The sequence below is a fragment of the Taeniopygia guttata genome, chromosome 3 (assembly GCF_048771995.1).
Source record: "Taeniopygia guttata chromosome 3, bTaeGut7.mat, whole genome shotgun sequence".
In the NCBI taxonomy this organism is placed as follows: domain Eukaryota; kingdom Metazoa; phylum Chordata; class Aves; order Passeriformes; family Estrildidae; genus Taeniopygia; species Taeniopygia guttata.
Genome location: NC_133027.1, coordinates 82,094,296 through 82,110,800, shown reverse-complemented (window position 1 = coordinate 82,110,800; position 16,505 = coordinate 82,094,296). Strand labels below are relative to the sequence as shown.

The 16,505-nt window shown below is 43.2% G+C and overlaps 1 protein-coding gene across 8 annotated transcripts in view; it reads right to left on the bottom strand.

The window, feature by feature from the left end:
- LTBP1 (latent transforming growth factor beta binding protein 1) overlaps nucleotides 1-11,930 on the bottom strand; it is a 184,451-nt gene extending 172,521 nt beyond the window's left edge. For all 8 annotated transcript variants that reach the window (XM_012572450.5, XM_030268501.4, XM_030268499.4 and 5 more), the window contains exons 1-2: nucleotides 11,178-11,930; nucleotides 10,681-10,751 (exon numbers count right to left, since the gene is read on the bottom strand). In XM_012572450.5, the coding sequence (XP_012427904.5) occupies nucleotides 10,681-10,751; nucleotides 11,178-11,632 (526 nt within the window). In that variant the 5' untranslated portion in view covers nucleotides 11,633-11,930. The remainder of the gene's footprint in view (nucleotides 1-10,680; nucleotides 10,752-11,177) is intronic.
- Between the last annotated feature and the right edge of the window lie 4,575 nt (nucleotides 11,931-16,505).

Sequence of the window (16,505 nt, the reverse complement as noted above, 5' to 3'; positions counted from 1 at the left end):
AAAAAAAAAAACAGGTTTATTCTTTACTTCCCATCAGCAACTGATATCCAGCCACTTCCCAGGAAGCCGGGCTTCAGCAGTTTGTAGGGGCTGCATCAGAAGGCAAACTTTGTAAATAACAAATGCCCTCTGTTTCTTCACCTTTACTTAGCTTTTCTATCTGAGCCAATGTCATTTAGTATGCAATATCCCTTTGGTCAGTTTGGGTCAGCTATCCCAGTTGTGTCCTCCCCCAGGATCTTGCCCACACCAGCCCATTGATGGGGGAAGGGAATGTTGGGAGACATTGCTGGTGCTATGCCAGCACTGCTCAGCAGTAGCCAAAATCCTGGAATGTTACCAACACCTTCCTAGGTATCAATGCAAAGCACAGCTCCAGCTCAGCCAGACCCAATGCAGTAGGGAAGGAACAAGGATTGTCTTGGGTTGGTTTATGTTTTAAGACCACGTAATCTGTATCTACTGAAAATAAAGTCACAGTGACATATTTGCTTTGGGTGTACCTAAATCACAAAAAAACCAAAATTGTATCCCATATGCTCATCCTTTTTATATATCTTTCCCTAATCAACTACTGCTCACGACTCTCAGACAGACTACTATCAGGTTTGACAAATGCCTATCAGCATATCATGGTTGTATTTGTGACATTCTTTCAGAAAAGCAAGGCTAAAACAAAATTAACACTAGGTTTATACACACCCCTTCCAAAACATCTTATGTTGGTTTGGGACTGATCTATACATATACACTTTTCAGTCCACGTGCTGTCATTACAGTTAAAGTATATATAAATATCTGCAGAAGCAAGACCTAAAATAAAAGATTTATAATAGTTTCAAAACAAATATTTTAAAACTTCTATATATACAGAGTGTAATTTGTTTCAATACATTCTAAATGAAGAAGAACTTATTATCTGGAATCAGTAAGTATAAAATATTGTAATTTATGGAAGTTTAGATAAAAATGTATATTTTTCCCCTTCAAATGAACAAAAATACAAGTACAACTGACTCCACTTGTCCTAAAAATGTTTCTATTAAAGTAATATTAAACTAACACTAATTCTTGGATTAAGATCATTGTAATCTCATTCCTATGCTAATCACTTCTTTTAACTTCCTCAAAAGTAACAACACATTTACAAGTTTATTTCCTTGTGTAGAACAGAAATCCACAATTATTTTTCAGTGAGAAACTCACAATAAACAAATTTAAATATCCCAAAAATTTTCTGCACACAAGTCTCTAGCCATTTAGTGTTAGCTCCACCTTTAAGTATTTCCTTTAACAAACAATTGCTGTTGGTTTGTACTTAAAAGTCCACAAATATTTTTCAAAGTCAATCCTAAATTTCTAATATTTTAACACAATTACTGTAACAGTGTTGTGAGTCTTATGCTATTTCTAACACGCCCATCTACCAGATTTCTTTTTCCACATGAAACTTACTTTTTTTTTCTCCTCTTGAGCACACAAAATAGTTCAGCACCAGTTTAAAGAGAATGCAACTACTTCCAACAAATTTCATCACAGTGCACACTGGCACAGTATGTATCAACTTCTCCCAGAGGAGTGTGTAAATCCTGTCAGGCACAATACATGCCAGAGGGCAAGTAATAGAAAATACAGCAATTGGAAAGAGGATTTTAAGTATAGGGCTGTTTCAGATTCCAGCACAAAATGGCTGAGAAACATGCATCAAGTTTATAGAAAGGGGAAAAACCAACACTATGACATCTGTGCATATCTGTCCATGCTGATGGCAGAGTTTTCAAGTTTCTTTACATGCAACATAGGAATACTGTTAAAAGCATACCAAATACTGGCTTATTGCATGAATGCAAGATTTTTATTCCTCAGTCACACAAGGAAACCAAACCAAAGCTCATCTTGGTTGAGTGCACATCCTAAACAAAAAGCTGTGATACAAAGGCACCTTTAACTCCTGCTGGGTTGAAAGACAGAGTGATGATCCCCCACCGATTCCAGAAGAAAAGCAGAGAAGTACTTTCCTTGGAAAGCAACAAGCTGTGGGTTCTGAAAGTCCAGCAGCATATTACAGTTTGCCTCAGAAAAATCTGAATATGGTTCTGACATCCTGAAGATCAATGGTTTTATAGAATTTCCTGTTCTCCAAACTATGCTACTGCTTAGCTCACCACTTACTTTTTCACTTTTACTCTGAATACCCTTTTAAGTATTAAGTCATTGCCAGGACTGAGGATGCAACTGCAGTCTAGAAACCCAAAAGTTCACTGAAAAGTTGAACTGTTTTTTCTGGGGACCTAGTTCTCTGAGTATCTCACACCAAAGAGGTTTCAAAAATTGAAAAGTTTACCAGATATTTATCCAGTAATCTAAACATTCATTGAGAATTAAGGAGAGAGGAATTTGCAACCAAGGGTGATACAACCTTGTAAAAGCATTCTATAAAAAAAAAGTAGAAATTACTTTTATATAATCCTAAGAAATTACATTAACTGCAGAAAACCTGTGTGACTGCTACACTACTAATGGAGGTAGTATTACAACCATCTGTGTCTTTCTACACAGGAACTTGTTTCTATCATAACTATATGGTCTTAAAGAATTCTTTCCCTAAATATACTTCAAATGAAAGCATGTGTTTGAATTCTTTGCTGTCCACTTCAAACCACCAGCTTCATTCCCACAATGGCATGTAAACATGACCTCCAGGAAGGGAGGGAAACAAAAAACAATGCTTTCAGCATACATATTTCTTTTAAAGCAAACAAAAAATTAGTTTCTCCCTTAACCTAGTGGCAACAATGTCCTTTACTAATATTATATTCTATGTATCTCCATAATATAATCTCTGAATACCAAGACTCAGCAGAATTGAATAGCAACTGTACTCAAATACTTCAAAAGCTTAACTTTAGCAAAAGGATGCATTATTCTATCAGCAACAAGAATATAACACACTGTTACATAATTTTCATTCATATTGTGTTTACTGGAGTTTATATAATATAAATATTTAAGACTGTACCATCTGAGAGACATTTTAAAGTATTTAGTTATAGGAGATTATAACTTTGCATATTCTGACAATTCAAACATTTCACATGCTACAAATCCTTTTATCATTCCAGTGGCCACAAATAAAAATGAAAATTGTTCATTACAGAATGGACTAAGCCAAGGAAACCAGCAAATCTACATGTTACACTCTGGTTTTGCTGCTTGAGTGGTTAACACTCCAGAATGCAATCCTTTTTAATTCTCTTAACGTTTCTCAGTACAGTGCTTACTCATTTTGTTACAAAATACTTTGTAATAAATTTGCAGGAAATTGAACTAAGACAAGCTCAGTAAAAAGGCAACTGGAAATATTTAATTGGATGCAGGATTCAGATAACTGAAGTGTTATAAAAAAGAGAAAGACTAGAGAAAAAACCTATTAATTACAATAGTGTAGCAAAACATAAGTACAATAAAGTTTTCCCTAAATTCAACCAGTTCTCAATAAGAGTTCATAATTCAACTGAACTTCTCTGAAATTCCAGGCCTAAACTTCCATCTAGGGATAATAAAAACCCAATCTCAATTATAAAAAAAGCAAATCTTGCCATAGGACACAAAACAATTTCCCACATGTAGGGATTACTATCTGCAGTTCACAAAAAAAGAAGAAAATGCCCAAGCAGACCTATTTTTAGCCCTGTATTTAAATGAACATCTTGCCTTACTAAATGTAAAATGTTTCTTTCCTCTGTGTTTGCAGTCATAGATGTGGAGAAATGCTAAACATTTGCTTTCTTTCTTTAGTCAATGCACAGGATCTATTTTCTAGGAGTAAATTAGGCTACATAAATACTGCTGCTTTTAAAGGTAGAACAAAAGCCAACTAAAGAAAGAAACCTCAATCCCAACCCAACATCAGTCTAACAACTAACATATCAGTTACAGAGCGTGGACTGATTTGGCCACACGAACCATCAATAATCTATTAACACCCAGTACTCCAGAGTTTGAACAAGGAGACAGTTTAGGGAGATATGTGCCCCTTTTCATCTACCCTCCACAAATCCTATAGCTCCCAGGCAATCCAAGCTTCCTTTAAGGCAGGATCAGTTGGCACAAGTAGCCCTTGGTGGTGAGTGCTGCACTTTTCTCAAGGCCTCACAGAGAGCAGAACCCCACCCCTCGCTACAGCCCTGCTTTTCCCAAGGTTGGGAAGCTCACTGATCCCATACACAAAGCCGCTTTGCAGGACAGGAAGGAGAGGGGAGCATCCCTCCTTTCAGCTCTTCCCTTCTCCATGCTCAGGAAGAGTGGCTGTAAGGAGAGAGGTGTAAGAGTGGTACTGTGAGTATCAAAGTATCACTTCTCTATCAATACAACATTTTGTTCCTACACATGCGCAGGACCAGGCAGTGCACAACTGAGGGACAAACCATGGCTTTCCCTGGCACATACACAGCTTTCTACTCCACTTTTAAGTTACACACTGAAAACAAACAGCCAACAAATTGAAAGCGAGGGAAAAAAAAAAAAAAGCCAAAACACCTCAGTTTTCAGTGTTCCTCCTGATTCTCTATCAAGAAGGAAAGCATTCAGGAGGTTTTATCCACTGTAGACTTACCACAACTTTACTGCAGGTCTTGCTTCTTTTGTTAACACTAACTGCTGCAATGTGCTGAACAAGTTCACTATCAATCTGTCATCTGCTCCAGTGTGAGAGCACAATGTCTTGACAAGTTTCTTTAAAGGTTCTCTTTTTTTTTTTGTTCTGTCTTAATTTTATACACACCTGTAGCATTTGTATGAAACAGACTATGTATCATTATGAGCTTGTTTCCAGTAAAGTCCCCAGTGTCTCACAAAGAGAAGGCCGGGGAGGTTTCACTTCATACTAATTGTGGACTTAAGTTTCCTCACCAAAATGAGGGAATGGCACATGGCATGGTCATGTGTAGAGCAGGCAGCAGCTAACAGCTCCCCCATCTTCTCACAGTGCTTTTACAGCCAGGTCTCACAGGAGGGAGGTTGACTGCCAACCATGGCCAGGAGACAGACACTGTGTTCAAAGTCTGCATTAGTGCTGATTCAGGTCAGCCTCCCCTGAAGCTGTCACACCAATTGCACTTACAGAGATTTGGTTTGTGTTGTGGGACCATCTTTAGGTGTGAACACCCTATTTCTTTTAAGATGCAAAGAAAAAAATATGTTGAAATAATAGAAAGCTAAACTCAAAACACAAGCACTCCAAGAATGCACCTAAATGTATTTCAACCTTATAATGGTGTTCATTCCACAAGACCAGACTACACCTTGTCCAAAATAAAACACTAAGCCCTGAAACACACATGCACGGGGCCTCAGGTCATCAAACCCAAAGGGTTTTGTCTACAGTTCAGCTCCACACTATTTGCTAATGTAGACAAAGACTACAAGAATTTGGACCCTGCTGTTCTACTCTTTCAGTAAGTGAAAAATAAAGCAAAGTAGAATTACCACCAAGGCCTAACAAGAGCTTTCCCACTACAAAAGCCCATTTACAGTACATGAAAATCAAAAATTTTTATTTACATATTACAGTAGCAAGCACAGCAAAGGCAAAACCAAGTTTCTCAAACTTTCAGTTTTTCAATTCTGAATTGTTTAAAAACCACATCAAAGGATAGATCAAAAAGGACTAATGTATAGGTCAGTCACATAGGGTCAAAGTAGTTTGTCTCTTTAAAACTCAGATATTAATTTTGATTTAGGCATGATTTGAAGGAGACTGATATTGCTTTTACTGAGATGATGATCTTAGAATGAGAAGAAACAACATTTGGGGACAGTATGTTATAGTTAGGCTTTGTATACACAATATAAGTAAACAGAACTTGGTAAAACTCAAAGGCACAAAACTGATTAAGCACAAGCCTCGGGAACCAGTTGTGACCAGAAAGCCACCAGGAAGCACAGCCACAAACATTTGTAGTACTCAGTTCTGATGATGAAAAGTACATCTCTCCTGGATACCCCTTTCTAAGAGCTGAACTGAAGACAGGAAAAGAGTAGATTCTGAGCAACCCATACTAAAATGTTTAGTGACACAGAGTTTTACATCTAAACTGGAGGACTCATGTATATTTCTAAGTTTACAGGTCTGGATACTAACCCTATTCCAGGACAAGACTTAAACATGCAATCTTTCCCCCACCTTCCCCAAGAAATTCAGAAGCACAAGGTGGAAAGAACTTAGGGCACACTCTAACCAGGTGATCTGGAGCCTCTAGGTTACACTGCCAGGTGCCCATGTCCTGAAGGGGATACAAAGCTGTAGCATGCTTATTCAGACACTGCAAGAAGTACAGCTCTTGAAATTTAGGAAGGAGGTGGCTCAAATTGAACAGCAGTACACAAGCAGAGGCCATACAGATTAAGAAAGTGAACAAAAGGGACCCTTCCTCAGGGCAATTATTCACAAAATTTTCTAGTCTCCTGCCTCTACAGCAGCAAGAATCTACTGTTGTGCATTTTCTTATTCTGAAAAATAAATTAAACCTCTGTAATGTCTTTATTTAACATTGAGTCAGGCGCCCTTTTCAAAAAGAGAATTAGGAAGATAATATTTTAATATGAAGAAAAAGCCAATTCTCTCCTGCTTTCATATTTTCTGATGACCTTCCCAAGGTTCCCAAGCACATGACAGACAGCTCATGATAAACTCATAGAATTCAGTCCAGTTCCAACACTAAAGTACTAGCCCTATGCAGGGAATACATGCATGCACACACACAACACCTTCAGCTAAGAAAGACTTAACACCCTTTTTAATCTTAATTGACAATGATGGCATATCTGGATTCTACATAGACAGCAATTTCTTTCCCTATAGGAAATTTACTCTGAATGTGTTCCTCCAAAATCCACTTCCTCGCCTCTTTGCCCTATGAGCCTTTCTTACACCTCTGCAGTAAAAAATTCATGCCATTAAAAACTGCTGCCTCTCTCCTTCCCATTTTTTTAACCATCCAGTTTACACTGAGATCACTCACAAACAACTGCTATTAATACTCCAGACAGAACATATTATGCATTTCACAAGGGGTTTACTACTACAAGGTGGCTCTTCCCATTTATCTTTTTAAGATGTCAGATTCTCCATGCAATGGGTAATTTTCTCTTACATTCCCAATATGAAAAACAGCTCCTTGTATCATTAAGCAAACAAAACCAGAACAAGCAGAAGAGCACATTTTGTAGAAGTAGCTTTAACTAACAGAAATTTAGTAGTAAGTAATGAAGTAGGAGACAACAAACTTCAACAGGATAAACATGCATTTGGGTGGTGGGAACTCCTGATTTCCTGCACAGGCCTTTCTGACAATTGTTATAACTTGTCCAAGACCACATTTAACCTATGGCTTAATTTCCATAAATGAAATAACAAAAACCCCACACTCTAAGCTTTACTTGCCTTACAGACATGTTACAGAGCTAATTAATGTTTCTATAAAGCTCTGTTATGCAACAAGTACTAACAAAACGTGGTGTTTCCAGCCTTGGTGGTATCTCATTACTGCACTTGCACAGATTATAACCTATGATAACTATGACTGGAAGACAATCCTCATCCTAAACCCTTTCACGTGCTTCTGACTTTCCAAGATGTTTACTGTTGTGGTTCAATTTTTCCCACCTTTTTCTTTACCCAAAGGTGGATGACGTTATGAAAGCTTTAAAAAGGTTGGTTTTTATTGTTAGGCATCAATGCCCAGCATAAAGCAATTCTGAATACTTTTAATGCTGTTATCATTTCATCTTTTTAATTAGAATGATGTAGCTCTTCATAATTTAAGTCACTCTGAGTTTGAAAAAAGTTCTTAAAACTTTACAATGTAAAACAAATATGAGGGACAGAGGGGGGGAAAACCCTACATGCCTAAATTGGATATGGTAGGCACTCTCATACAGTTTACAGAAAGACAGAAGCTCACATTCTGAGGACTGTCAGGCTTCCAAGAAAACATGAACAAATATAAACACAACAGGCAATTCAGCTTCAGACTAAAATTTAAATAAAAGGACTTGCAAAGTTCCCTTGCCTCCTCTATATAGATGCTGCTCTCTGACCTGCACAGAAACATTTCAAACACCCCCTGTTGCTGCTACTGAGGGAAAAGCAAAGTGGCTGCCACTGCTCCCTGTCAGACTGCCACCTACCTGGGCAGAAGTCACCCAAGGGAGCAGCAGCCACAGCCTCACGTGTGAGAAAGCAGGGCTGGCAAACGGGGAAGGGGAAGGGGGCCTAGCTGCAAGACCAGACCTCCACCCTTCACCCTCTCTTTCTGAGGGTTCCAGGCAGGTTTATTCACACAGGTGCAGCAGAGCAGAAACACATGCTGCTTGCTCCAGCCTGGGATTACACCTGAGCTAATAAACCTGGCTGATCAGAGCTGGCTCTCAGCACTCTGGTTCTGGAAGCATGATGCAGACAAATGGAAGTTGGCTCTGGAAAGAGCCAGTATGGGTCTGGGGTTTATTAACTCAGGCTTTGCACTATGCAAAAGAATAAAATCTGACCCTAGAGACTAAATAGCTTATTAAAGTGATACTGAGCCTGAACTAATAAACCCTGACAGAATCAAACTGACTTTGCATCAAGTCAGCTCAGGTGTGCCAGCATCTGTGGCACAGCTAATCCATTGCTGCAATAAGCCACGCAAAACCAACAGAGCCTGCTATCTGAATTTTAAAAACTCACTTATAATTTTACAGGAAACAAAGGGGTTAACTGTTGTTCAGTTATAGATTTTCTTTTCTTCTGAAAGGAATATCAGGAGCTTCCAGAAAAGGTGATATCTGGCTTTTATGACTGTGAGACTAATCTTCCACAGCTGAATCAAGTCAATGCTATCTCATGGTTTGCCTAAGCTACAAAACAGACAACTTCAGTACATTCAGTGCTGCCTTGGCCTGCCAAGAGAGGGGTGAAACTGAGAAAAATCCAGGCCAAGTGTATTATACCACTGCTAGGAGGAACTAGAGTAGCATCAGACCAAGGAATAAAAATATTAAATACTAAGGAGAGCCTAATATCAGAGGCACAAAATGAGAAAATCCCCCCACCTTTCTTTCTTTTGACTTTGTCTCTGCTACTCCATTCCTCCAGTAACTGTATGAACTAGCCAAGTAATTAATGGATTTAAATTAAATTCTACACAGCTAGCACATAAAAATCCAACTGTCTGACTTAGTCCTTACGGAACACTCTAAAAATAAAAGGGGATCAAAAAGAAAAGATGAATGATATTCAGAGAAGTGAAAAAGACAAAACATAAAGGACAAAAAACAAAGAAAATTACTTAATTTACAAACAAAAAATGTTGCCTGGAAATGAAAGTTACTAGAAGACAGAGGAAAAGACATTAAAAAAACCGAAAAAATTGTTTGGGTTTTGTTTAAAATAGTGAAAATAAAATTGGTTGAAAATAGGGCAGTTAAAATACATTTTTTCACCTAATGTCCTGAAATTAGTAAGAGATTTTCTTAACCAGTCTTTAAGCTAAGGTAGCTTAATTATCAAGTTCTGCAGTTAGCCTCAAAATACCACTCACTGTAAGCTGAAGGAAAATATTGTAGTACTTATAAGGTGTTAAGCAAAGTGTGACTAACCTAACATCAACATGCATTTGAAAATGTTAAGTTAGAAGAATGTCTTAAATACATGTCTAAATTAGTAGGGAAATAGTGAATTTTTGTCTTTAACTAGTGTCATAAAGTCTTTGCTTCTTAGCAACAGGTCCGTGCAGGTCAAAGGTACTTGACCTTAGTCAGGATTACAAAAGTGATTGCTCCCTATTGTGAAAAATCCCACACAGGCACAGAAGCCACTGGAAAGAAAAAAAAAAAAATCTTGAAAGCATTGCTTACTGCAACTCTCTCAGAGACAGCAATGTGTCCTATTGAACTACAGAAATATTCCCAGATCTATCCAATCTCACTGATACTTACAGGAGTTTCTTGAAGACTTATGCCCTTCCAGTCTTTCCTGACCTCATGACATCACTCCAGTTTAGCCATGTGCAATCATTCTGAGTCTTGGCTGAAACAGCAGAAATTCTTCTGCTTTCCCATCAGAAAGAACAATTGGACCGTAGGAGGACTGACTCAATCAGTGTTATTTTATGCACAAATTTTGTGCTTCTAGTTATCCCAGTAAAGGTACACCACTCTACCTTCACCAAGCCCACTTCTTTCACGTTGTTCAGTGCTTCAAAAATTCCATGTGGTAAGCACAGGATCATTAATGTGTCATACTGGTGAAGGGACAGTGTGGGTAGGCAGCGATTCCTTGCTGTGCCCCTCTGGTAGATTCTTTACCCTGTTAAGCCCCCCATTCTGAAAACTCCTAAAAACCAAGAACTGATGGGGAGGGGATGTTCATACATACAAAGCCTCCACAAAGCTCTCTCCAAAACTGTCACTATCTGTGCTACAAATAAATGCAAGAGACACCCACTATCCACTCTTAAGCAAAGGTGAAGGTTAGGAAGAGCGATTTAAGGCTGGAAATATCTGTCCTGTGCTTTCTGCAGCTCAGTCAGCACCCCTCTGCCCACCGAGGATCCCAGCATCAGCCACCTCGACAGGTGTCAGCCTGGTCACCTCGGGTCCCCCCACACGCCCCTCCCCGACCGCACGGCTACTCACGTTTGATGCACCGCTGGGAGCCCGTGGCCTTGCTCCAGCCGTGGCAGCACTGCCCCCCGCACACATTGACCCTGCGGGAACAGCAAACAAGGACGAGTGTCCGGCGGGGCACCGCCGCTCCCCGTCCCGAGCCGGGCCGCGGGGCGGGCGCTGGGCCGGGGAGGCAAAAGGCGGGAAGGACGAAAGCTCCCGGTTGAACGCGACGCCGCAGCCGGGCGCGGGGCTCCCGGCACGGGGGACCTGGCCTCGCGCCCGGCCTCACGTGCCGCGGGTGGTCCGCGCCCACGGCGCGCCCGCCGGGCACGGGGCCGGGCCGGTAATGCCGCCGTGCCCCCGGAGCCCGGGCAGGCAACGCCGCTGTGCCCCCGGAGCCCGGGACAGCCCCCCGCCCTCTCCCCCCTCCCGAGGGGGCGACAGCGACCGCGAGGGAGATGCCGGCGGTGGTCGGGAGCTGCGGCGGTGGAGCGGGGGACGTGCGGGACGGGAGGGCGCCTTACCCCGGCAGCGGCGGCAGCTGGTGCTTCTGGCGGAGGGGCAGGGCGGCGCTGCTGTTGCCGTGGGGGCCCGGCGGCGCCTTGAGCCGCGGGCTGAAGCGGGCCGGCTTGGCGAAGGAGGAGACGTGAGCCGCGGAGTTGGGGTGGATCTGGCCGGCGGGGCCCAAGCGGAGCTGGACGGCGGCGCTGCCCGGCTTGCTCCTCCGCCGGCTCCGCTCCAGGGGGCCGCCGCCGGCACCGTAGCGCGTGTTCAGCTGCACATTGAACGTGCGCTGCTGCTGCTGCTGCTCCCCACTGAGGAGGGTCGGGCGCTGCTGCCGGCTGCCAGAGGAGCTCCCCCGGCCGGGCTGCAGGACGTACGTGATCCTTCTTAGCCTGCCCTTTTCGGAAGCTGCAAGCCCTGGTGACAAAAGCGCACAGGCAGCGAGGAGAAGGAAGCCCCATCTGATCCGACCCATTTCCACAGCGGGAGCCCCTGCAGCCGGCGAACTTCGCGGAGCCGTGGTGCAAGGGTTTCCCCTCCGCCAAAGGACGCGTGTGCGTGCGACCTGCGCCCGGGGCGCGGATCCCTCCTCCGCTCGCTGCCCCCCAACCTGCTCCGGGCGGGGCAGAGAAGGAAAAAAGCCTCAGGATCCTCCCGCCCTCCCCCCAAACTGTTAGGAAAGTTCAGCAAACACTTCGCCCCGTAGAGCAGGAAAACATCGTTGGAAGAAAGGAAGCGGCGGGTGCGAGCCGAGCTGCGAGCCGGAGCGGGAAGGGAGGAGGAGCAGCAGGGGAAGGGTGTTTGCTGGAGGGGGGGTGGTCGCAATGGAGAGCAGATGTCTCGGTTGCCGGAGCTGCCAGGAGTCTGCCTGCGTGTGTAAGGAACGGCCCTGGAGCCGGCGCGGGCTGTTCCGAAGCCCCTCTTTAAGAGTTTCTCGGCGAGTGAGCGTGTGCGGAGGGGAGGGGGCGGGCGGAGGGTGCCCCGGCCCCGGTGCCGTCCCCGCGCAGCCAATCTGGACCGCCGTGACGTCAGGGGCGCTCCCGGGCGCGGAGGGGCCCGGCCGGACCAGGTGACCGCGGGCGGGGAGGGGGCGGCCGCGGGGTCCGGGCTCCGGAGCCTTGGGAATACCTGCTCGAACCTGCCGTCTGCCCGGGACCGGCCCGCACAGCTGCCCAAGCCGCTGGGGCAGCGTGCCTGTACTTCGGCTACAGCTGAACCTCTGTTGTATTTCAATGGAGGTGAGGCTTTAAAGCCCCAAAAGCGTAATATACGTGCTTCACTGTAGGTGGGGACTCGATGAAAGCGCTTTACACAAGTTTAAGGTAAGCACATTCCTCCGTCTCAGCCAGAGGTTGTTCTTAGCAGGATTAGGAGGGACTATATTGTTCCTTGTTTTTCTTTATGTTCGTAAAGCAGTATGTATTAGTAAAGAATGAAATACAAACCACAGTTGTATACCCGTAATTAATGTATAAGCAAAACTGCCCACGTTTTTCTCCAGTGTGTCTTAACCAACCTCACCCTTTAGCACTGTAAACAAAAAAACCAAAGTTCACAAAATAACCCGAAGGTACACCTTTTAAAATACTCAGAAGCTGATATGTCCGAGTTCTTTCCAAGAAACTATGTGGAGAATCAGTTTGCAAATCCAATAGATTGGAATTCAGGTTCTCCTCTGCTCTTTTCCAGAACTTTAAGGACACTGACCCCGGCTCCAAACTAACTAGATTTTGCTCTTAAATGCTCTTGGCACAACTATACAGACGGCAAGGGGAGCAGGAGGGTTTTACGTTGACTCGATTCTAGGCAAAAGCCAGTGTTAGGAGCACAACAGTCCCTTCCTCTTCAGTTCTCATCTATTTAAAACTGCTCAAAAATAAATAGATGTTTTAAATAGATGAGAGTTTGGAGCTTGCTATAGTCACAGTGTAAGGGATCCACATCAATGTTAAAGGTTTCTGCTTCTGTGCCTCCAGTGGTCTGAACTGAATTGAAACCCAGTGTTTGAAAAGAAGAAAATGCCACAAGTACTTGGGTATTCTAAATCCAGAGTGGGTTAAATGAGAATCAAACTCCATGGTGCTTCAGAGAAAAACTAAGATAAAGCCTAAACATTTCAGAGCCCCAGTCTGAAGTTAGCTGGGAAGTTAACTGTGAGACCACTGCCTCTTCTCATAGCAAACATGTACATCTATTGTCTTTTTAACTTGGAAGACATTCCCAGCAAGTAAACTCTTCAGCCTTCCAAAAGCTAATTACTGTGAATCCCAACTATGCTAACTGTTTTTACAGTATTTAGGGAACAGAAAAACACCTCGAAACCAGTGTAGAGAGGTGGGGACTAAGTGGTGGGAAACTGACGTGGTACTCAGGACTGTTGCTCTGCACAAGGCTGCTGTCCTTCAGAAGTTTTCCAGAATGAGATCACAACTCTGTGTGTGGCTGGGTTTGTTACACAGAGGGCAAACACTGCATCATTCCACAGCAGAAGCCAGTTGCTTTTAAGAAATGTGAGGTTTAAGTCCTGTCAAGCAAGGGGCAAATGTGGTGTATTACTGGCTACTGTACAGCAAATGGTAAGGAACCTCAAGGGAAAAAGGGAAATATAGCCACAAAGGTGGATGCCTTGCGTAGAATCACTGAGGCATAAAACCATTTTAGTATTATCTGAAATTAATTGCTAGATGTCAAGCACTCATCACAAATTTACATGGCAGATCTGATTTTCAGTGTTCTCTTTTTTTTTTTTTTTCATCTCTAGCAAGGAAATCCACACTTTTCCATTTGTCTGCTATCTGGTTTTGCTTCTTCCCTCCCTCTCCTTCTTTTCCACAAAGTCTTGGATGTTAGGGACCAGGTTTGTCTGCAGTAACACATCAGGTTGGCCGCATAAGTTTTGACAGCTAAAAGAGGACTTCAGTGAACCACCACTGCAGACTAAATCTCAGCTCAAAATTTCTTCACCTGTAGAAGTTTCTGCTTCTAAAGGATGAGAAGTTCATCCAGCACAGATCAGCATCAGACAGATGCTGCCCTTTTAAAATCAAGCCAGGTGACTATATAAGTTCTGAGGATTCTTTAGTAAATGGTGTCACTGCTTGTGGGAAACCTGCTCTGGCTGCCTTCCTAGCTCCTGTGGAAAAGACACAGACTTGAGTTAGCAGTGACAAACAGGAATTAGTATCTCACACCACCTTTCAGGCACAGCCCTCTTTTTGAAGAAGAGTTGGGAAAGCAGTTTGCACTGTTTGTGTTCTTGTCCCCTGTGGTTTGTGACTAAGTGGTGGACATAAGGAACATAAAGTTCCTTAGTCTGTACACCACCCACCAGAGGGGCAGACCTCTGGATGCTCTGCTGTAAGGGTGAGTCTGGGAAGGGCAGAGCTGGCTGGAAGACTGGGAGCAGGACAGATGCAGGAGGCAGAACTGCTGCCCTCATGAGATGATATGACTGCTTCAAGGTTTAAAGGTTTAATGGACAGAGGAGAAGCCAGTTTGAGAGCGTGAGTATCTATAAGAAGACCCAAAATTGCATTATTCAAACCAAAAGAAAAGGAAGAACTAAACTGCCATATACGTTTTTGCTCAAGTCCCACGACTTTGGGGTCAGTCCCATGAGTTGAATGAAGGACAATAGTTTTGAGCTGTCAAATCTGGCAGCACTCAGACCTCCACTGTTCTTTTCATCAAACTGTTGCCCTGTCTCATGGACGATGTGTTTGGGGCATTGGCTCACAGAACACAGGGACCTTTGCAGGATGCTTCAGGGAGGATGTGCTGTGTGTTATGCTGAGGGTGAAGCCACCTGAGCCAGCAATAAGCATCACAGTGTCACCACATCTCCCTGTGACTTGATACCCACATTAGCCAGGCAGTAAACTGAATGATCAGGAATGCCTGATGTGTCCAGCTACAGGGTCAGTAAATGGCCCTGGTGATCTCCTAGATCCACCAGGCAGCAAGTCTTGGCTTGTAAGGAAAGCTGGATTGGGAGCTCACATTTAACATTAGAGTTTGACACGGCTAAATGCTGTATTTAGCCTCAGTTTTGGCTATTTAAGAAAACTTCTACAGTACCATAGCTCCATTAGCTTCAGTAATATTACTTCAAACTTCTTTTGAGCTAAAGGAGGAAAAGCAGTCTATAATTTCTTGTAAGCTGAGAATCAGCTGGAGACCTGTATTTGCTCTTTTCCTTTTCTGTACTATACAATTATCTGGAAAAAAGTCCTGCATTCTGCAGTCTAAATTACATCCTTAGCCTTAACTCTGTACAGGTAACATGACTCTAATGTGGAGAGTCTTTTGAACAAAAGCAAACAGCTTAGTCTAACTTTCATCAGAGCAGGAAAAAGAAGTAATTGGTGTTTATTATGTCACTAAAATGTATAGCACACGTGACTCTGAATCCATATGTGATTTGCAGAGTAAGACCATGTAGGTATAATTTCTGCATGCCATTTTTCAACAGAACTGTACCTTCCAACCCTGATTGTTTGTTCCTTCAGGCAGAAACTGCAATTACTCTACAGTCTGTACTAATATCCTAAGGCCTCAAGGATCCTAAGGCCCTGTTCCTGAGTGCTACCACAGTATAAATATCATTAATAGTGTTTCACAAAAGGACAAGTCCTGCTCAGTCTCTTCATGTAGGTACTTAACACTCACTTCCAAGGAACTCAGATAGACTAGGCCTGGATGGATGTGTGAGGCTTTGGAAGGAAGCAGCTGAGCTTTGCTGAACCCATTCACTACTGGTGACCTTCCTTGGGATTTGGAGGTCTCTAGTGACCATACTTGGCACATCCCTGTAATTCCAGACTCACACTACATTACCTTGGGTAACCAATCTTCTGCCTCCCCCTTCTTGGATTTGCTGAATCCAAGATGCATGAATGTGTCTACCCAAACACTTTTTCTGAACGAACTCATCATCTCCCAAGGCCACACTCCCACAGGCACTGCAATCAGGGACTGCTGCATTAGGCACTGTACACACAGCCCGGGCAACAAGTCCTGCCAGCTCTTCTGACTGGAGTCACGTGGCCCCTGAAGCAGACTAGATCTTCAGGGGCCAAGAAACTTTCATAATGAGCTTGTTCCATGATATGAATTCACACCTCGGAGCAGTACAGATCCTGTGTGGCACTCAGTTTCCAAAGCAGACAGATTAGCATGCAGATATTCCAGAGCCACAAGTCTGGATGGGAAAAGAAAACAAAGTGATTATAGTGGGGGTAGGGATCATCATTCCCACTCTGACTACTACCAAAAGAGATTGCAACATGGAGTTTGTTTTTTTCTTCATTAAGTCACACCGAAAGTTGGATCCTTTTTGCAAAAGTCTG